The sequence below is a fragment of the Crinia signifera genome, chromosome 4, assembly GCF_055691185.1.
Source record: "Crinia signifera chromosome 4, ASM5569118v1, whole genome shotgun sequence".
Taxonomy (NCBI): domain Eukaryota; kingdom Metazoa; phylum Chordata; class Amphibia; order Anura; family Myobatrachidae; genus Crinia; species Crinia signifera.
In genome coordinates this window covers 225,174,327-225,197,492 of record NC_139220.1, presented here as the reverse complement: position 1 = coordinate 225,197,492, position 23,166 = coordinate 225,174,327, and the positions used below count along the sequence as shown (strand labels likewise).

At 42.3% G+C, this 23,166-nt stretch overlaps 1 protein-coding gene across 1 annotated transcript in view; it reads left to right on the top strand.

Annotated features, from left to right (window-relative positions):
- The window catches only part of UNC13C (unc-13 homolog C), a 536,500-nt gene that overhangs the window by 118,445 nt on the left and 394,889 nt on the right, over positions 1-23,166 (top strand). The window contains exons 6-7 of the mRNA XM_083183881.1: positions 19,910-19,979; positions 22,073-22,078. Of these exons, the coding sequence (XP_083040007.1) occupies positions 19,910-19,979; positions 22,073-22,078 (76 nt within the window). The remainder of the gene's footprint in view (positions 1-19,909; positions 19,980-22,072; positions 22,079-23,166) is intronic.

The window sequence follows — 23,166 nt, the reverse complement described above, 5'->3', positions numbered from 1 at the left end:
AGAGTACTAATACTGAGTCTCAAAATGTCAATGTACATTTTTATAATACTGAAATGAGTTTTAAAGGGTTATTTTGCAATTTCAAGTAGATTTTTGCATTAAATGTGAGAGACAAGCTGTCATACCAGGGAAGTATTCTGGTTGGAAAATGTCAAAGGCAAGAGCAATAAAGCTGTGAAGGGAAAAAAATCATATCTAACGGGCTCTGTTGAAATCCCTAAGGTGCCTCTGAAACATTTTCGGGTTGAATTAAGCAGCTTGTGTATATAAAACCTCTTTTTTAGCTAATGTTGATTTTAAAATAGTTATTTGCGGTAATTTAGCATATGTAAAGTAAATAATGAATGTCAGAAAATGGGGGCCGCTGATATTGCGTTGACCTGGTGGGGTGCCGGCATCAGCTGGTAGGGAGGGCCTGCACGCGGAGGGGGGTGCAGGGGCCATGCTGCATTGATCAGCATGGCCCTCGTTCCGGCATAGCAGAAATAGACTGTGTTGCACACTCTATTTCTTCTATCGCGCATCGGGATCTAATCGCGATTGTGTGCCGCAAACCAAGGTGCAAATTGTACTAACTTAATAATGATTTTGACTATATAGTCAAAATCAATAGTGCAAATCACACCGTGTGTACATTGCATGAGAGTAAGTCATTATACCGTTGAATGATCAGTAATGAGTTAAAATAGCACAGGTCAGTAACCTATCATGTAGAATTTATGTAAAATGTACTGTATAATTGAGGAATTAATACGTATTGCAAAAGTCTATTTTTTTTTAAATAGATTGTTGAACAAAAAGTCTGCACTTTCTGAATTCATGAATGTGAAAGCATTATAACTAACTACTTCAGACAGGCAAAGCAGATACAAGAATAGGACATATTCACCTTTCACCTCAGTCATTGGAGATACTGAATTACAGGGTGGTACAATAGATTCATTACAATTGCTTGGGAATTAACTGCTGGCAGCCAGGCAGAACTTAGACATATCTTTATACTTTTGCACCAAGTGTACTTATATTGGGTGTGTATCTACAGATAATGTATATCATCTCACCATCTCAAGTATAGGCTTAGAGATGCACATTTTATGCTTTGATGTTATGGGGAGTATTCAATGCCATGGCGAGCGCATGGCAGCGAATCCTGTTTTTGATTCGCAGTGCGCTCGCCATGATTTTTCACTCCCCTTCACTTCGCTGCCAGACGCCAGCCCACACTATTCAATGCGTCAGGGGCTCGCTGCCCCTGACGGCGAATAGTGTGAAGAGTGACGAATCCCCCTGTGCAGATGCTCCATGCCTGTCTGGAGTCTGCAGGGGGATGGGAGGGACTGGTGTCACGGCGGGGGAGCGCGCTGATGCAGGCGGGAGCCTCCGCACAGCCTGGGGACAGGTCCAGCAGCAGCAGAGCCTCCGGCTCAAGCAGTCCCAGCGCTGACATCACCGTGCTGTGGCTGCCGGAGTCAGAGGTCTGCTACTGCTGGAGCCGTCCCTGTCAGCTTGTCCCCCGCATATCTCTCCCCCCTCCCGTCCCCTCACCTCCCTCCCCTCACCTCCCTCCCCTCACCTCACCCCCAGCAGAAGCGCTTGCAGGGTGCTGCTGGGGTCGGAGCCGCTGCACTCTCACTGGTCCCGATCATCGGGATCAGTGTGCAGTGAATATATGAATATTAATGAGCGGCTCCGGCTCCCGGCCCCCTGCTGGCGAATGTGTAAAAAAAAAAAATATATATATAAAAACCGGCGAATCTGGCCTATAAGTTAACTTTTTCAAAATATGTACATACTTGGCAACATAGTTTAGATTGTTACTTTATACCACTCATGTGTGTTTCAGCATAAGGACAATGGGCATACAAAATAAGAGATCTGTAGTCACTATACATAAGATACGTGGTACTTTGCAAATTGTTATTGAAATATACGGAAAAGGGTGACAAATGAGATAAGCCACATACAGTAGCAGTAATAACACTTATGGGGCAAGGATATTCTGAAAATGTGACATTATGTTGTAGTGAATTGATTCATGTTGTATTAGGTAGCACCATATATTTGTTGCCACTTGGCATATGCCCAAAATGGGAATTTGCAATAGGGATGCTTGGGGACAAAAATACCAAGTGCATTTAACTTTTATAGATAGATAGATAGATAGATAGATATCATACAGCAACAAGATCAGGATGAAGGAGTCGTATCCAAGCACCCCAAAATGTTGATTGACTACACCTGTGTCATTGACCCAATATTTGGAGTGCTGTCATCGCTGCATGATATGTTGGACTCTATTAGGGGTACCTAAGGAAGGCACCCTCTGATGCTGTTTTTTTAGTTAAATTTTCACTGACACTTGAAATTTCGGAATTGTATGTGATATATGTCTGATGCATATACTACTAGTACAGGGCTGAGCGCATTTTGTAGTTTTTATGGAACAAGTTTGAAGTCTTCCTATGTGAAAGCAAATGCTTTTAAAGTCACCATTGGCTCCATTAATGTTGTTTTGGAGGTTTTTTGCAATTAATTTCTACAAGGACCTTTTGCAGGCCAAAAAATGAGTTAAGCTGATATAGACAAAGATAAATACCCACAAAACAACACTGTGACATTTACAGCACCTATAGTTCTACTTTAAGTGGGTCTTTGGAATAAATCATAAAACATGTACTGCCATCATGTTTTGTGACAGGTCCATTTTCTAATTTCAGTTTTTCAAGATATTGATCTCTTCCAATTACTTACTGTAACTGCAGCTTCAAATAGATAGAATAAATGTAGTATTTCTTTTCTGCTTGAAATCCACACTGTGGATAAAACAGCTTAACGGTATCCTGTATTTTTCTTTAACAAAACCCCTCAGTATTTACACTTACTGCACACTTTTATGGGGAAAGTATCAGAAAAAGCTTTTAGCAGTAATACATAAATCTGATGATAACTATGTTGACGTCTGAAGTAGAGCTCAATATCTAGAGACATAAATGCGGCATGTTAAAGTTTCATGACATAGAGGGTATTCATCAGGTGAAATCTCAAGTTTCCCAGGTAAACATTCTGTCACCCCATTAATGTAGCTTTCACATCACATAAAACATTTTGAAACGTTTTGAAAAACTGTAATTTTAAATGGTATTTTAAACGGGTCTAGTGTTCATATTGCAGCAGATTACCATTTAAAAATACAGTTTAAGTACCATTCACATCACCAGTCAAGCCGTTTAACCTCTGAACACGTTTCTACCCACAGCTTATTTCCTGGTTCAGGGAAGGGACACAAGACAAGGGACAGCCTATCACAGTGCTCTAACCTTTATTTTCTACTAAATACCATTTCAGTGCCATTCAGACAGCACAAAAAACGGCTCTGAATTGGCTTTAAAACGGGTAGGACTCTGCTTTTTAAACGTGTTGAAATACCAGTTCACTTTAAATGGTATTTCAACTATGACACTTTCACACTGCAGCCTTAAACGTTTTAAAAGGCAAAAAAACGGCAATATACCGTTTTAAAAGTGTGATGTGAAAGCTACATAAATGTGAAAGTTTTCTAATAATAAATAGTGACATGCACAGTGATTGCTCAGTATATTTGTATTAAAGACCATGAAAAAGAATATACAGTTACGTAGATGATGGTAATATTGTCTTGCTTCTTCATTAAATACTGTAGGTTCCTCAACTAATCAACATAGATTAGTTTTTCATCACATCCGTATCATGTTATTCTTATTTTCCTCATATTTTCCAGTTAGATTGTACATTTTAGCAAGTATTTTCTTGTTGAGCTTGTGTCACGTTTTGAGGTAATTTGTGGATTTACTATTGCTATACAAGGTTCAAAGAGTCTAACAGAGGCCTGTTTTTAAGGCCTTCTTCTTTAAGTGGTTAGCTGACATCAGCTGGAGATGGTGGAATAGAGGGCATGGTAGTAAGCTCGTAAGTCTAAAGGAGGACCCAGAGGTGATGGAGGTAGAAGATGAAAAGTGGATGCAGCAGCAGAGAATATTAGGCATATAATATGAGGAAATAAGGATTAAAAAGGGTTGAGATTACCTGAATGATAAAAAAGGGGCAGACTAGATGGGCCAAATGGTTCTTATCTGCCGTCAAATTATATGTTTCAAATTATATATATATCAGGTGCTGGGTCCTGTGAATGGGCTGTGCACCATGATAGTGTAGTGGTTCTGTTTCGGTACCAGTTGAACAAATTTATTCTGAATATGTAACATACAGTAGTAACATAGTTGATAAGGTCAAATAAAGTGCCCAAGGCTTAAGTTGAAAAACCATTTTAAAATAAACGATAACTTAACAGGTTGAACCATAAAAACATGAACAGTGCAAAGCTTCAAGCACTGAAACCAACCCCAGCTTCAGTATACAATGCATGTAGTAGTCTACTATATATAGTGTTGGGGATGTATCCTCAAAGGTGTCAAAACGACAGCCTCAGATGCTGTAATGTTTCATACAGTAGGTCTTGAAATCAGCTTTCCTAGCCTAATCACATTGTTAGCACTTTGTTTCCACTGTTCAAGGGAGTGTGCACCATTTAATATTCAGTTGGGGATATTGTCTACAAATACAGTTCCCTACCTCATAAGAGCATCAATATTTTGGTTATTTAATCAATGCAATATAGGTATTGATGCATGTAATCATACTTTAAGGAATAACCCCACCTGATCCATTTAGCCATTTTCAGTGGAAGTTCCTAAGGATGTTTCACCTTACACCCAGTTTGCAATTTTATGATTTGGTTTTGGTGCCCATACCTCAACATTTTTCTGTACAGATATCCTTATTTGGACCTGTGGTACCTAAGTGCCAGTATATCAGTTTCCTGTGACCCTAAATATAGTATGTACCCACAACAATGTTCTCAATGCAGTATCTTATTAGGAGATGAAATAAGAGGATTCTTGAACCTAGTAGTTTGATCAGACCGACATAAACACCTTAGGCCTAAATTACTATTTATAGTTTAGAGATTCCCTGAGTCCTGATCTGTTCAATCTAAATAGATTATATCATGTACACTTTTTAAAGCAATTGCACTTGCACTGTCAACCACATGTATTGATATTCAGGATTAGAAACATGGTCTTATTTGATGGCTGCCATCCGATGTAAAATCATCGTTGACGGTGGTACATGTGTTTGTTGCAGGCAATACTTTGTGACTCCTAGCGGAATGAGATAAGGGCTTAAGCAGGAAGGTAAAACAAAGCGCAGTCCTTTTTTTTGGAAGACTGTCAACAAATATAGAGTAATAAATATTGTACAGAGCACAAATTTATTCCATTCTGCAGCATGCCTCAGTGCAGGTGTAATATTGTATCTGCAATTATCGTAGCAAATTGTCTCATCGCTTCAAGAACTTAGTTGTTAGATACACTGCTTGCAATACTGAACAATATGATGAGCTGGTGAGAATTAATCAGGCCATGGGGCGAGTGGGTTCTGTTAATAACACTATAAATTCCGTTTGGAGAGGATTTTGAACATTGAGATTGTGCCCTTAGGTGGAGAAAGTACTTAAAGTAAAGAGCAGGATCATAAACATGCATCTGGGGCAGAGCATAGGAAAATGTAGCTTTAAGGATAGGATAATGGCTTCCCAATCAAATTTTGGTACTACGGAGAGTCTAAGTGGCCACTAACCAATTCCCTGTTGGTTATGCAGAGTTCTAATTGTAGCCTTAACCATTTTATGCAGACAATGAGCAGCTGAATAATACATTTTTACAACAATGTAGGTTACTTGAGTGCACAGACTATTTTGAAAGTGCATAAAATTCATTGAAGCATTAACCAGAAACTGAGACGCGTACTACAGTAGAATTTTTAATATTATACTATTTTGTCTAATGTATCTCTATGATATCTTCTATGCAAATGGAAATGTTGCTTTATACAGGGAAATCATAAAGGCCATGATGCAGATGTGAATGCAAGTTGGGCTTAGGTGCTCCCACAATGCAAGCACAGAAACAAATGTGTACAGAGGGAGCAGCACTTAATGGAGCTGCTCCTGGTGATAGAATCAATTTCTGCCCCTGGCATGGGGAGGCGCGATGTCGTCATGATGCACCAGCGCTAACCTGTACCATTGGTTTCTACTCTTAATCAGTGCACAGGTGCATCTGCCTGCACAAATGTTACAGTACATCTAAAAACATCTGATTTATTCAAGGGTTTTTCTTATTTTTTAATCTCGAGAGAGTTGAGTGCCAGACAACATTGAAAATTCTTTGTATGTCTCTTTTTTTTTTATTGTTTTAGGGTTCCATTTTACTTTTTACATTTATGCACATGGGAAATCATAATAACTCAGTATATTTTGGTGTCGATATTATGAATGTTGTCATTATTATTTTTGTAGTAATGACTATTTCCTCACTTACTGTTTGTAGGGGAAGCGGTCATCTATTAGAATGAACTTAGGTCTACAGTCATTAGGTCGACCCCACTAGGTCGACTGGCAGGAAGGTCGACCTGACTTAAGGTCGACATGGGCCAAGGTCAACATGACTTAAGGTCAAATTTGCATAAAGGTTGACATGAGGAAGGTCGACTGGTCATAAGGTCGACATGAGATTTTTCACTGTTTTTTGAGCCGACATGTGCCGACAGGCGGTATTTCATACCCTACCATCCACTAGGGTGTGGAGGAGATTATTAAAGCTGTGGCGAGCGAAGCGAGCCACCGTGCCCGATGCATTGCGAGCGAAGCGAGGGTCCGATTCTCATTGCCAACTGTGTCCATGTCGACATTCCGATAAAAAACAGTGAAAAACCCATGTCGACCTTATGACCAGTCGCCTTCCTCATGTCGACCTTTATGCAAATTCGACCTTAAGTCATGTCGACCGTGGCCCATGTCGACCTTAAATCAGGTCAACCTTCCAGCCAGACGACCTAATGGGGTCGACCTAATGACTGTAGACCTAAGTTAATTCTGACAGATGTACCGATTCCATTTGTAGCTGCTTTGTGAAATAATTACATTTTATTGGGGCAACAGTACAATTTGGGGAATTCCAGTGGATTTCTGGTCGGGCAAAAGCATGAGGAGACACTGGTGATATAGTGGAATGAAACCGGAAGTAAAGCAACATTGTTCATTTACACGGCAATGGGAGACTTCTTTTGCCACCGGGAGACTGCTCCTTCTGCCATATTATTTTCAAGTACCCCCAACCGGTCTGCAGCATACCCCCATGGATACACATACCCCAGGTTGGAAACCGCTGGCCTAAAGTAAAGGAAATTTGCATGGACACAGGAAGTTTTGCTTGAACAAAAAGGGAACTCTTCATGGGAAGCAATGTTCAGAGCATCCATGCTGAACAGAGCAGAGCTACAGTACACAGTGGCCCAGCACCGTAAGGGTGGGCCTGTGAAAGTACACTAAAAAGCTTGATAACCCATTCAAAATATTGCTATGTAACCTGTTGCCTTGATGAAATGCTGTTCTAGGTATGTGCTTAAAAAAAAATTTCCATCTTTTATTTCACTGTTCCTTTTTTTTTAAGTTCTGTTTCTTTTTAATGAATTTGTAAAGTTTTCAATGACATTGAAGTTCTCTATTCCTGTGACCTAAAGAACTTTCCTGTGTCTGCAGTTACACATTGTTGTTTGATGAGCTGATGAAATACTGGCCAGGTGGCTGCTCTATCTCCCTTCTCCTACTACATTTCTGCAAAATGTTCCTTTCCCAAAATAGTATAACAGCAGGTTTTGCATCCACTGTACCCCAGCAATTAATTACTTACCTCCGGCATTCAGTCTCTTCTCCAGGCTGCAGCAGGTGGACAATGCTGGAAATAAACATGACTTGTACAGATTCCTGAAATGCTGCTGTAAATGAGATGCTGTGGCTGGTGTGATCTGCATTGTCTTGGAAACCTGCACAGACCCTGCTTTTTAAAAATGTCTGCAAATGCTGAGAGCAAGCAACTAGCTGATTTGTGATTTGGTTGCTAAACAAGGCATGTCAAGGTTGCTGAGATGATGCTGAATGGCAGGGCCAGATAAAAGTTTTTTGGGGCCCTACCAATAAAAATGAGCTGGCGATGTTTTCAAGAAGTATAATGTGTAAATATTCCCAGCAGCACCACCACACATGTATTAACCACTGTAGTGCCGTTCATATTTGCCACATTTTCCTCACGTTGGTTGGTACTGTAGTAATATTTGGGGGTGGGGTGTTTCTAAGTCAGAGGTGGCCAAACCGGATCTCAAGATGGTGCACAGATGTAGTCATTACTTATCTGTAACTCACATTTTCAAACATGCTGCATTCATTCCTACTATAGATCCACAGGTTGCCTGAAAAACATGAACTGTTGGTAGAGCTTTAGGACAGGTTTGGCCACCCCTGTTCTAGGTGAATACCCCAGCCAGGAGGAAATTGTTGATAATGAGTTGTCAAAAGATTATGGGGCCGCAGAGAAATACGAGGTGCTTTGTCAGGCTGCAGTATGAGTAAGGGGTAGTCAGACCTTTATAATTATAAAGAAAGAAAAAGAAGGTACACTGCGCTGTGCAGTAGATAAATCAGGATTGCCTACCCTCCCGGAATGGCCGGGAGGGTCCCGAAAATCGGTCCCGGAAAGGTGGCCAACCCTCCCGGAATCTGGGGGACCCCCGCTCCCCCCCTCCCTGACTGCTGCGTTTAAATTACCTTAACTCTGCAGATCTCTGGGGAGGGGGTGGGGCTAAAGTGTCATAATCGCGCCATTTAGCCCTGCCCCCTCCACGGAGATAGGCAAATTTAGTAACTTACCTTCATGGGGGCGGGGCTTAATGATTTCACGTTTAAGCCCCGCCCCCGAACTCCTGCTGATAGTCTCCTCTCCGGGAGAAGCTTTTAAAAGTCGGCAACCCTGAGATAAATGAAATTAAAATAAATTCTGTGGTGCAAATTAAGTCTAAAATGCAATAACATTTATTAACAACATAAAGACACTAATGCTGGCCACACATCAGACCAACTTTTCTCCACCATCCAACTAGTTGCTTGGATGGAAAACAAATCTGGTACTGGATGGAAGTAAAGGACAATCAGAAATGTGCTCACAAACCCAGGAAAATGGACAAAAACATTCAGTCAAATTGTTTAATTAAAACAGGTTGAACTACAGTACCGTGTCTGAGGGAAAGTTCTTGTCCTTTTCCAGATTTTGGGAGCAAATTTCTGAAGTAAATTTTACATTTGCTCCCATCCAGACCAGTAATATATTTTTATTCCATCCAAGCAACTAGTTGGATGGTTGGAGAAAAGTTGGTCTGATGTGTGGCCAGCATTAGACATGACATGACATGATTAAGAAACCAACAATGCGACAGAGGGAGCTACTAATTAAACAAGTCAATATGGTACCGCATTTACAGAGTTCTGTATAGGGTAGGTTCTTATTTGGAGGCATTATAGGAACGGGGGGAAAGCCACTCAGTGTGTATGCACTGAGCGGCTCTCCTCCCAGCGCTGACAGCGATCATCGCTGTCCATACACGTTGGGCATAAGCGCTCAGTGTGTATGGACCTTTAGAGATGCTAGTTCACTCTATTCCAGTGGTTCCCAAACTGTGTGCCTAGGCACCCTGGGGTGCCTCAGGACACTTGCAGGGGTGCCTTGGGTTGGTGGACCAGGATAAATTCATATTATTTATGGTCAATGTACCAGGCAAAACCAGTGCTTGTGGCTGCCAATCATAATATATGTGAACAAACAGAAGCAAATCCTGTCCCTCACCAGATAACTGTGACATATACACACAATGCACTTAATTTAATATGTTTTTTTTTTTTTTATTTCTCGATAAGAAGCATTTGGCCTAGGGGTGCCTTGAAAATATTTTGATGCTCTAGGGCACCTTGATTCAAAAAAGTTTGGGAACCCCTGCTCTATTCTAAAAGACAGCTGCTGTCACTAAGGATGGCACAGCTATAAAGTACAGGTGCAGCTGTATCAAGCAGTCAAATGAGTGGGGAAGTGGACCAGTATACTGCATAAGTCGCCATTAGTAAGCATTGAGGAAGCATTTTTTAAGCACAATCTTTAAAATGATAGGTAGAAGCTGTTTGGTTGCTATTGGTAACTTATCCAATGGTTCACGTCTCCGTTTTTTGCACTGATTGACACATCTGTCTCATCTGCCCCATGGTATCATGTGGCTCAAGCAGCTCTGTTCTAAATATTGCTCTGTTACATAATAGCCCACTGTCTTCAGAACTGCGAATTGTTTTATGTCTGTGATAAAATGATTATGTGGGAGGAAGGGTACAGAGTTGTCCTATAGTGCAGCCATCGCTTTGTACAACTTCAGAAACCCTCACTGATCTGTGTTCAAATATTTTATCAGCAGACACTGATCTGCTGTCAGCATGACTGCACAATAAAGAGAAAGTAATCTCTGCCAGTCTTCAGTAGGCCAGATGGTTCTACTATCACGGGGGCTGGATGCTAATTGACACTTCTGGTAGGGCATGCTGGAGAAGAAAATACAATTCTGTAGCCAGTGAGCTTTTGGGGATTTCTAAGATTCCTTGAGGTTTCTTTCCATAGCAACCAATATGTTGTGTTCACCGAATTTCCTGTTTAATACTAATAAGGGAGATGTCAGAGTAACAATAATGTTGCCTAGTGCAAACGGTTTGTTTTAGGAAATCGAAATAAGTATGCTGCTCCCATTTCTGTTCATTGGACTAGGTTCACATTGAGAAATTGTTATTGAGGTGTCAAACTCAATATAAGGAATAGCACAGAATGGTAGTAGATGTGCTCTAAGTCTCCCTTGTCGGCTTTGCAATCCGCACGTCATTGGTTGGCAGGAGAAAGACCCTACATTGCCAAGTCTCACACACACACAGCACTAAACCACCTGTGACGTCTGCCTGGCTCCCAATGTGCTGTCCGTACAAGGTTGGCTTTGGCTGCAAAAGAAGAAAATGTGTAAATGGTTGGAGAATGCAAAGGACCATAGGCAGGATGCATGAAGATCCGCAGCCCCTCTCCGCCGCACATCACTGGCTACTGCACAGATAATTATCGTATATTCACAAAAATATGATATAATTATTGCAAAGGACAGCTCTTGCGTTAAGAGCTGCCTTTACAATGAGCCCGGCGATGTGCAGCGGGTCCCCGGTGGCTTCCCCTCCCTCCCTTACCCAGGGCTGCTGCTGCTCAGAGGGACCCCCCCCCCCCCCTCCCTCTACCTGCACCCGGAAGGGGATGTAGGGTCTAGAGAGGAGGAGGATGACACTGGTCTTAGGTGAGGGGGTAACGTGTGTCCGTGCGGGGTGGCAGCAGTCGCGATAAGAAGCCCATAGGCTTCTATGGGGTATTGCCAACTTTTTGATATCCATGTCCATCATGAATGTGGTGTTAGTAGTCTCCTCTCAATATATATATTGATTTTATGTTACAGTTCTTATCATACTAAATTCAGATTTTGCAATATGAGCACAACACTGCACCAGTAGCAAGTGCACCAGGGTTACCTCATATGTATATCTGATGCACCTAGTCAGGTAAAAGGCACGAGAAAAGCATTATTGTATACAATAATTGTAACGTGTATGGGCACCTTAAGGGCTGGGTGTATCAAGCATCACATTTTGGGGGTTATTCAGTAAGGATTTCAAAAGCAAAATCTTTCTCTAATTGGTAAAGCCATGATGCACTGCAGGTGGAGTAAATGTAATGTGCAGAGAGAGTTACATTTGGGTGAGTTATTTTGTTTCTGTGCAGGTTAAATACTGGCTGCTTTATGTTTACACTGCAAATTACATTTCAGTTTGAACATTCTGCCTAACCGAAATCTAAATCTCTTTGAAATCCTTACTGAATGACCTCTGTGAACCTGATACATCCCACCACTTCTCATACATACTGGTGTTCCTAAAGCCATGTACACATGGTGAGATGTTAGCTAATGGACAATTTTGACTAAGCAATTTTGAGTAGATTTACAAGATATTTTGGCTCGATGCACTGAAGATTTTGACTAATTAATGATTGTCTGTGATCTAGTCAAAATTGCCTTGCCTGCACATATCTGATAGATACTGACATAGCGGGGCCACTCATTGGTCTCTTAAGCCATGTACACAGTGGATAAAGTTGTAGTTAAGACGTAAGAGAGATAACTGCATCCTGCCAACCCCATGAGCTTCAGCCAAATACACAGTGTAGTCCTCTTACCTCCATGTCGGTTTGCATCTACCCAGTTTGTTTAATCACTGTTGTTTCCAATTGTAAAGCGCAACGGAATATGCTGCGCTATATAAGAAGCTGTAAATAAATAAATAAGAATATTGTTGCCTGCAGTGTTTATTTCAGTGGTCAGGGAACTCGGTCCTCATTACCCCACGCAGTGCATGTTTTGCAGGTCTCCTCACACAATCACAAGTGAAATAAATAACTCCATCTGCGGACCTTATAAAATGTGTATGTGAGTAATTAGTACACCTGTGCACCTGCTGGGTTACCAGCAAAACATGCACTGTGTGGGGTAATGAGGACCGAGTTCCCTGACCACTGATTTATTTGGTCGGGCGATAGAGACACTGTGGGGTCGCGCATCGCTATCACCCAGTGTGTACACACTGGGTGATTCAGGCAAACATACTAAGCTATTTTGAGGATAAAGTCAAAGGGCCAGATTCTCTAAGCTTTAAAAGTGATAAAATGGAGAGTGATAAACAGCCAGCCAATCAGCTCCTACAGATGGAGCCGGCCTGGTCTTTGCAGGGGATGGCGGCAGAATCGCCAGCCGCCATCCCCCGCCAGTTGCCATCTGATATGCGAAAGGGGACGCGCGCACGAGATGTGCGTGCGTCCCCTTCCGACGGCGCTTCTCCCGGGTCCCCGCCGCTTCCCCCGGGTCCCCGCCGGCTTGTCGCGGTCACCCGGGGTCCCCACCGCCTCCCCGCACCCCCCCAACCCTGTCCTGTTCCGCCGCCCGGAAACTGAGACACGCGTGCATGTGAGACGCACGCGCTTCTCAGTCAGATGGAGTGCCTCGCTGCAGGCGGATCCCCAGCGGAGACAGTCTGGCGATTCCCCAGCAAGAGGGAGCCCGGCTCCATCTGTACCTGCCATGTCACAGACTGTGTTTGAAAAATGTCAAACAGGAGCTTATTGGCTGGCTGTTATTACTCTCTATTTTATCACTTTTGAAGCTTAGAGAATCTGGCCCAAAATCACTTAGAAGAATCACTCCGTGTGTACACCCCTTAAAGCAGAAGAAACAATGGGAGATTGTTGATAACCTTTTATCTAGTCAAAAATCACCTGGCCAAATCTCACAGTGTATACACTCCTTAACACTGGTATATATGTATGTAATGTATATAGAATTGTCGTTACAATGGCAATATACTACATTTCTGAAAAGAGAGGTCCTGTGTGAGGTGAGGACAGTGTGATCTGTGGGGGAAACTGGGATGTAGACTTTTGGAGAGTGGAAGCTTTCTGACTTCTAGATACGTTTTGCTTTTAGTACGTCCTGGTCTTATTTAAGGCCCATACACACTTGCCGATTTTCAGGTGAAAATCGGTCAAAACGGGTGTTTTGACCGATTTTCAGGTGAAAATCGCCTAGTGTGTATGGAGCAGAGATCACCCACTAGCGATGATGCGCGCTCCCGCATCATCACTGTCAAAGTGGGTAATCTGCTGGTAAAACCAGCATGCCTGGCGATCATGGCTTCTTTTGGAACCATCATCGCTTAGTGTGTATGCGGCGAGCGATGATGGTCCAAAGAAGACATTCTGCTGGGCCGGCCTCCATTCCCCTGCTCCCACCCCCTGTCCCCGTCCTGCTGATTTTACATTGCTGCGGTAATTGTACCCTCCCCCGCTCCCTCCCTCTGACCTGCGCTCCCGAGTCCCGTCCAAGTAGCCTAGGCACTAGTGCACTCCCCTGCTGCCTCCCCCAGTGCCTCCCACAGTCATACTCACCCACCCTGCTCCCTCCGGCCGTCAGTCCGTCCGTCCCCTCAGTCACTCACAATAGAAGAAGCTGCTGGAGAAGCGCAGAAGCGCTGCTGCAGCTATTACAAGCGAGTACACTGCCACCAATGTTGTTTATGTATTATGCTGGTATTAACCAGCAAACCACTGCCCACCAATGTAATTATGTATTATGCTGGTATTAACCAGCAAACCACTGCCCACCAATGTAATTATGTATTATGCTGGTATTAACCAGCAAACCACTGCCCACCAATGTAATTATGTATTATGCTGGTATTAATCAGCAAACCACTGCCCACCAATGTTAAAAAAAAAAAGAGCTAGTAATGTAAACATCGCTGGCGCAGGCCAGCGATCTATACGTTGCTAGTGCCACTGGCCACCAATGAAAAAAAAAAAAAGCTGGTAACATATACATCGCTGGTGCAGGCCAGTGATGTACACGTTACTGGCTTATATTTTTTTTACATTGGTGGACAGTGGCACTAGTAATGTATAGATCGCTGGCCTGTGCCAGCGATGTACAAGTTAGCGGATCCGCTGCCCACCAATGTAAAAAAAATGAGCGGCTAACGTATGCATCGCTGACACGCCAACATTGTATACATTAGCGGCTCATTTCTTAACATGGGTGGGCAGTGGCACTGGTAACGTATACATCGCTGGCCTGTGCCAGCGATGTATACGTTACTGCATGGTTGCCTACCCTCCTGCATTCTGCAGGAGACTCCCTGAAATAGCAGCAATCTCCATCTCTCCCTCATTAGTCTAGCAATCTCCCTCATTTCACCTAGCCCACATTAAACTTACATTTTTTGGGGGGGAAATGAATGAGAGATAGATACATTGAATCATCTGCACCATTTCCCAGCACTTTACCAAGTATAGTATCTCTTACTAACTGCTTTGTTGCTCATCTACATTTGTATATAAGTCATTTTAAAAGGATTCCTCTCAGATGTAGCAGTACTCTTTTTCACAATCTCTCCATTTATGGAACTAGACACGCCCCCTCAATAGGGCGCTGTGCAAAATTTTACTACCAACTATAATCTCCCTGAAACTAGTTTTCAAAAGTAGGCAAGTATGCGTTACCGGCTCATGTTTCTTTTACATTGGTGGCCAGTGGATCCACTAACGTATACATCCCTGGCCAGCGATGTACAGAATATACATCACAGGCCAGCGATGTATACGTTACCGCCTCATATATATATATATTTTTTTTTACATTGGTGGCCTCTGCTCCCACCCTTGGAATTCAAACCCGCCCATTATGTAAATAGCTTTTCTAATGAAAGATTTTCAGCACTCCTGAAAATCTCTTGCTCTTTGGGGAAAGTAGCTTAGTGTGCATACTACTTTGGTAAAAGATATATCTTTTAGAGATTTTGGCAAAGTTTTTTTAAATGAAAATCTTCAAGTGTGTATGGGCCTTTAGATTGTGATAGATATTTTCCATATATAGTTTGATTTGCATAAAATACAACAGATATAATATTCCTGCAGTATTCCTTCTCAAGTGTAAATTAAAGTAGTAAAAAGGATTGCTAAAATATGGCCACAGAATCTTTTTGATAGATGATCGGCTACAGAGGTCAGTCTGCATTCTACCAATCAGCAGTGGCTAGTTATAGCTTCATCCTCTGTAAATATTTTCACCAGCTTTGTCACCTTAAAGTAATGCTGCTACTGAATGGCGTATTCGCGTAGTTTTGCCACACTTCCACTGACTTAATAACATGCACATAACCTTACTGTAGTCAGACTGTATTGTCATGCCCTTTTCAGCATCGTCTGCCTCTCCACAATGTCAGACAAAGCTGGATTTATATCTCATGGCGCTCTAGGCAAGGTACTTGTTTGGGCCCCCCTCCCCTCTCTCAAATAATCCATAGCACTATGGGGTATATTCAATGTTTTTTTTGTGAGCTGTGACAGTGAGCAGTGCTGACTACTCGCTGTCACAGCCCGTATGGTCAGTCGTCAACTGACCCCCTGCACTCGCTGTTTCCCTGTCGCTAGATTTTTGGAGCGATGAGGACAGGGCGTGTGTGCGCCCACCAAAACAGCGAGGCTCACGGCTAAATGCAGGAGGCTCCCTGCATTAGCCGCGAGCCTCTCTGTTTGGGAGAATCCTCGCTGTCCTCTGACAGAGCGGGTTCCCCCGGAACATAGAATAGGGTGAGCGGCTGGCGCAGGGGTTAAACAGCGATTCTAGACGTAGACTAGCGTACTTTGGTGTGTGCACCATCTATTCATTAATGCTCTACTGTGTGAACATCGGCATTGTGTACAAATCTGAATCAGGCTCTAGGTCTTTTGACAGTAGGCCTAATACTTGTGTAACATTTTAAGTGAACTGACTGCACACATACAGGGGATGAAACCATTTTGTGTGTCCAAACATTTTCTGTCCTATCAAAGGAAATCAAAGGGTTTTGGGGAGTGCCGACAGGTTCATGTGATGTCATGATACCATGTTGTAGTTGTGGAATGCTCCTCTGGGAACATTTTGGGCAGCCAGGATATCTTTTTGGTCCTTCTGGGCCCTAGACAGCTGCCTAGGTTGCCTTGTGGAAAATCCACCACTGATTTTAGATAAATTTCTATGTATGAAATAATTTGGGCGTTTGCAATTCAATTGTAGATATTTTACACTTAACAAACCAGTTATATGCAGACATCTTGGCACCCCCCCCTCCCAGATTCTGGAACCCTAGGCCTAGCCCACCACAGACTCCTTCCCGTAGAGGAAACTTTAATGGTAGGAAAGTATTATTTTATTTTATTCAACCACTTCAGTTTTTGATTTGGCCTTATGCATGGGATCATTGGTCTGATTGGTAAACTTCCTCCCAAGTCTTTTTATTTTTTTATTTTTTTTAGCAGATTAAAGTAGGTTGCCTTGCAGTATCTCCCTGTATTTTGAACCATCAATCCAATCTTCAATTTTAACAAGATGGCATGGCCTAACTGAGCAAATGCACCCCACATCCTGCAGCTGCCACCAACATACTGTGTACTTCACAGTTGGGTTGGGGTTTACTGAGAAATGAGCAGTGTAGTATTTTGAATTAGAGCCACAGTATAGCAGGGTTACTCTGCTCTTTTGCAAATTTGATGTGTTTTTTTTTGGAAGCGGTACATCTGTCAGAACAGACTTAGGTCTACAGTCATTAGGTCGACCCCGGAAGGTCGACTGTCCCCAAGGTCGACAGGGTTAAAGGTCGACAAGGCTCAAGGTCGACATGACTTACGGTCAACATGGGCCAAGGTCGACATGGTTTTAGGTCGACAGTCATTAGGTCGACATGAGTTTTTAACTGTTTTTTTTTTTTTTTTACCCGAATGTCGACACAGTCGACATGGACACAGTTGGATTTGAACCGCAGCCCCTCGCATCGCTCGCTTCGCTCGCAATGCTTCGGGCACGGTGCCTCTCTGTGCTCGGCCCACTATTTTATTCTCCCACCACGCCCTAGTGGATGGTAGGGCATGAAATACCGCCTGTCGGCACATGTCGGCTCAAAAACCAGTGAAAAACGCATGTCGACCTAATGACTGTCGACCTAAAACCATGTCGACCTTGGCCCATGTCGACCTTAAGTCATGTCGACCTTGAGCCATGTCGACCTTTAACCCTGTCGACCTTGGGGAAAGTCGACCTTCCGGGGTCGACCTAATGACTGTCGACCTAAGTCTGGTCTGACAGATGACCGTTTCCTGTTTTTTCTTCAGTAGTAGCTTCATGCTAGCGACCTTCCCATACAGTCCACTGGTTTGCAGAACCCTTGATATATAATGGAGGAAGAGAAAGCACTCCCTTTTTTTTTTTTTATGGCTGATATTGTTTAAAGATTTAAATATATATACTAATTAAAACGTATTTGTCAGGCAGGCTAAACCTGAAATCAACCACGACACGTTGCTGGAATAGTTATGCAAGCAAAACGATTTACATATTTAATTATTATTATTATTATTTTTTTTAATCTGCAAATAGTCAATTAGAAGTTTGCTGATTCAATTTGGACGAGTACTGATTTGCAATATAAATATTCTGTGGAGGCTGGCAGGCAAATCTGGTAATTTTTTAGGGGGCTGAATTATTTTACAAGCCACTCAGAGTCTCTGCGATCTTTTTGGTATGCGCCATCTTTCTGAAAACATTGCTGTATCAGCAGATGATATAAAGGCATGAAACCGTACATGGGTCGCTTCTCCTCCTAAAACACCTTTGCATAAATTACTTAGTAATAGCCCTGCACCAATCTTACATATGCATAGTCCTTTTGACTATTAGTATAGAGCATACTTTCCTACTCTCCAGTATTCTGTGGAAGACACCCAGTTTTTCAGGTAGTCCCCTGCACCCACCGGAAGGGTAAACTCACTTCATGAATTCCTACATTATGCAGCGGTATAAACTGGAGGGGGTGGGGCCTAATGATACATTTCTATGCTAATTATGTCATCTTGACCCTGGCCCTATGCTTTTAATTCAAGCCAATCACATAGTTTATCTTTGAAGGGTGGCGCCTAATGAAACATGTTTTTCTTGTCGCTGCCCCTGTCTCCGCTTTTTCTTTCAGCAATGAGGAAAGCAATGAAGTAGGCTATATCTTATAAAAGTTTTATAAATTGATTGTGTTATTGGGCGGTATTCAATGTGAATACCGGCGACGTGAAGCGAATCCTGTTTAGGATTCGCTGCACATTCACCACTGCTCGCTGCGTTCCGGAGCCTCGCCGGCTACGGTATTCAACGAGTCAGGGGCTCGCTGCCCCTGACCGGCGAATTTGAGCTCCTGCGGCGGACGCCGCAGGGAGCCTGAGGACGGTGGCAGGCATGGAGATGGAAGTCTCCCTGCCTGCCCCAGAACGTTTGTGGGGGAGAGGTGGGCTCCCCGGGTGCCAGGCAGCACAGGCTGCCCCCCGGGGGTGCCAGCAGGGGACCGGGTATATTCACTACACCCGATCATGAATATGTAATGATCGGGTGAAGTGAATATATGAATATCTAATAAGCGGCTCGGCTCCGGCCCCCTGCTGACTGGTCTGTGTAAAAAAAAATATATATATATATATTTTTAAATTAAATATATATTCATGTGCTTACAGCACATGAATAAAAATAGCATGCCCCTCCTCAGAATAAAATTCCAGATTTTTTGACACCAATTGTAAAAAACAAAACACTTTATTTTAAAAGTTCACCTTCCACTTCACCATAAAAAGATAGCGATTGCTACTCGGTGAATCATGGCGAAAAAAACCTTGAAATGTGAAATTCGCGATCTGGTCATTGAATAGGGTGATTCACCGTTTTAGTCAGAAATTCGCCTTACAGCACAAAATCGCCATAAAAACCTGGCGAATCAGCCTCATTGAATACCGCCCATTGTCTTAAGTTATGTTATTAATTACTAGAGTTAAATGATTACCTTTAATGTTATTGCACATAATACAGTATGGCCGTTATTCAGATCTGATTGCAGTACAAATTTGTTTGGAAAATGGGTAAAACCATGTTCACTACAGGTGGGGCAGATGTAACATGCAGAGGGAGTTAGATTTATGTGAGTTATTTTGTTTCTGTGCAGGGTAAATACTGGCTGCATTAATTCTACACTGCAATTTAGATTTCAGTTTCAACACACCCCACCCAAACTTAACTCTCTCTCCACATGTAATAATCTGCCCCACCTGCAGTGCACATGGTTTTGCCCATTTTCCAAACAAATTTGTACAGCAATCAGATCTGAAGAAGGGCCTATGAGCTATACTGCTAATACTCATTTAGTTTAAGACTTCTCATTTTTAATATTGAATATTGTGTTGTGTGTGTGTGTCTAAACATAAATGTGTCCTGCTATAGAATCAGATTGTTTTCTTTCTTGCAGAGGGCTCTACGGAATTGACAGTATGCCTGATCTCCGGAGGAAGAAAAGACTACCCATTGTCCGCGATGTGGTAAGTGAGGTTACGTAACAAGCCCAGCAGATTATACACACAGGAGAGATTTATGGGGTATGGATCATTGGGTCGACCCTATTTAGGTCAACTTGCATTGGGCTGGCCACTGAAGGTCAACAGGGCTTTGGTCAACAACTTAAATAGGTTGACATGGCTAAGGTTGACACAAGCATTTGGTCAACAATGGGAAGGTCGATAGTCAAAATGTTGACATGAGTTTTCATGGTTTTTGAGCAAATGTCGACATAGTCCATATGGATACCATCAAAGTGTACTGCGTCCCCTTGCAGCGCTCGCCATGCTTCGGGCACGGTGCCTCGCTACGCTCAGCACACTATGTTATTCTCCTACCACGCCGTAGTGGATAGTAGGACATTAAATACCGCCTGTCGGCATAAAACACAAAGTGAAAAACATGATTACATTTTGACTGTCGACCTTGCCATTGTCCACCTAATGCTTGTGTCAACCTTCCAACCCTGTCGACCTATTTCAGGTGTAAACCGAAGCCCGGTCGACCTTCAGTGGTGGACCCAATGCATGTCAACCTAAACAGTGACCGTATCCCGATTTATGAACCATACATTGGTTAGCGCTGGTGCACGAGTTCCCACAATGCAGTTTCTCAAGAAACCGTAGTACAAAGTAGATATGTGCTTAGGTCAGACACATCACATCCTTCAGTCTCCTAACACTATAGCAAATTCCCCTTCAATGAAATAAACTTTCCAGTTTTCTTCCTAAAACACTTCTCTGTTTTTACCTAAATGAATCAGGAGAGGGAATGGTCAGGTGCTGTTTCCTACAGCAATCATCACTCCATTTCTTTTTTTTTCTTTTTTTTGTAAAGAATTGTCTCTTGATAAAGCAAAAATCCACTGGGAAAGCATAAATACAAGTTATCTAGATGATAACAAATAAATATCACTCATTATAACAAAATGCTGAAGACCTAATGTCATTTTTTTACCTCAGTATAACAAAAATCTATTCATTGCCAATGTATAGACTACTTTTATGTCATTTACTTTTACAATTTGCCGGTCAATCCATAGGCTGCACTAGCACAAACATTGTAATCTTCACTTAAGATTCATGGCACATTTCAGACCAGACGAATTGACTCTAAACTAGTTTCTTACGCATATCAGATGTGTTGCAAATGTATTTCATTCTGAAAAAAATAAAGGAACAGTATGTTTTTATTAAATGTTGGTGATCCACTTATTCTCTGGCAAAAAGAAAAAAGAGGCAGAAATAATGCCTCTATGCACCAGTATACAAGTAGTAATATAAACAACCATATGTATAGCATCAATGTAAAAGACTAAGGGGTCTATTTATGAAGCAGTGAATAGAGAGAAGAAGATACTCGTGGCAACCAATCAGCTGGTACGTTTACTTTTACAGAATGCAATTGACAAATGTTACTTTAAAGCTGATTGGATGCCATCTGCAACTTATGCCCTGGCTCACTTCTCCACTCTTATTTTACGGGTGTGGTATAACACACTGACAGTCGGGATTCCAACAGTCATTAGCCTCGACAGCATGGGGAGCGCAATGAAGCCCCTTGCGGGCTCGTTGCGCTCGCCACGCTGGGAGCACGGACCCCCACGAGCAGCAGTCGGGATTCCGACATAGGAGTAATGACTGTTGGAATCCCGACTGTCGGTGAATCATCCGGCACCCTATTTTACTGCCTCCTGAATAGACACCTAAACAACAAATAAAGTTAATGAAACAAAAAAAAGTTGCATGCTTTAATTGAAGTTTCCTGCTGTTGGTGTGTTAGAATGATTTATTTCAGATAATAAGTACCTCTTGTGCATAATAAACTTGTCTAGCTGCATGGCTTCAACATCACTTATTGACTATTTCATAAATTAAATTGTTTAGGTGTCCGTCTCTACAATGCTTTTATGTCTTTTATTTTTAACAATAAAATCTTTTATTCTTCACAAACAAGTTTATTTATTATTGATTTGTAGGAAAGAAGTTTCTGCTTTTCTAGTTATGTGTTGTTATATTTTACTAATTACTTTTTATTTTCTTTTTTTTTGTCCTTGCAATGCCTTTTGTGAGTGCAGGCAATGGTAAGTAATTATCTGACCTTTTCTATGCAACTCATTTGCTGTTGGTTATTTTAGAATTATTAATGCACTATTCTGAATGTGTGCAATAATGTAATTGCAATCCCGGCCCAGTTACATTTGTAATGACAACTGTATTGTCAACAATAAAAACAGTAAAATGTACTAATACAAAATAAACATCATACTGTATTATAACTATTGATTGAAAGAAGGGACATTTACTGTTGCTCAATTACCTATGAATGCTGCTTCCATGTCCTAGTTCATAATACGGAGATATGTACTTAGGGACAAGGGTGCAGATGTATTAAGCCTTAACAAGAGATAAATCCAAGGGTGATAAGGAGAGATAAACGTCCAGCCAATCACCTGCTAACTGTCATGTTACAGGATGTGTTTAGGGCCCTACATACGCAGAGATGTGTGCCAGAGATACATAACGGGAGATTCAGCACAAGAGATTTCACTCTTGTGACTCATTTCAGACAATGAGCCACATACAGAGAGATTTGTGTCAGAGATTCATAATGAGAGATTCAGCACAGGAGATTTTAAATCTGTCACAGAAAGTGAAGTAAAAACACTGCACTTCATCACAAAAATGTTATTATTACTGAACACATCTAGCACATAACTAATGTCTTCTTTAATAAGTATTCTTTCCCTTCCCCTAATATGCTACCCCCCCCCCCCCCCCCCCAAAAAATTAAATCATGGTGGCTAGTGGTTCCCCCTGAACCGAATGCAAACCCATATGCAAACTATTAAACGTTGGTGGTACAGTGGGAGCTGACAAAAAAATACTTACCAAGTCCGGGGTCCAGCGTCTCATCCTCTGTCATACAGACAATAATTTTGTAAAAAAAAAATGGCATGGGGTCCCCCCACCCAGGCATGACCAGCCCCGGGCTTTTTGAGTGGTCCTGGTTCCCAAAATCCAGAGGACAAAGTGCGTGGGGTCCCCCGGATTTTGGGGACCAGCACCAGGCTCTTGAGCTGGCCCTGGTTTCCAAAATACGGGGGACAAAATGAATAGGGGTCCCCCATATTTTGGAGACCAGCACCAGGCTCAACTAGCAGGGGGTGTA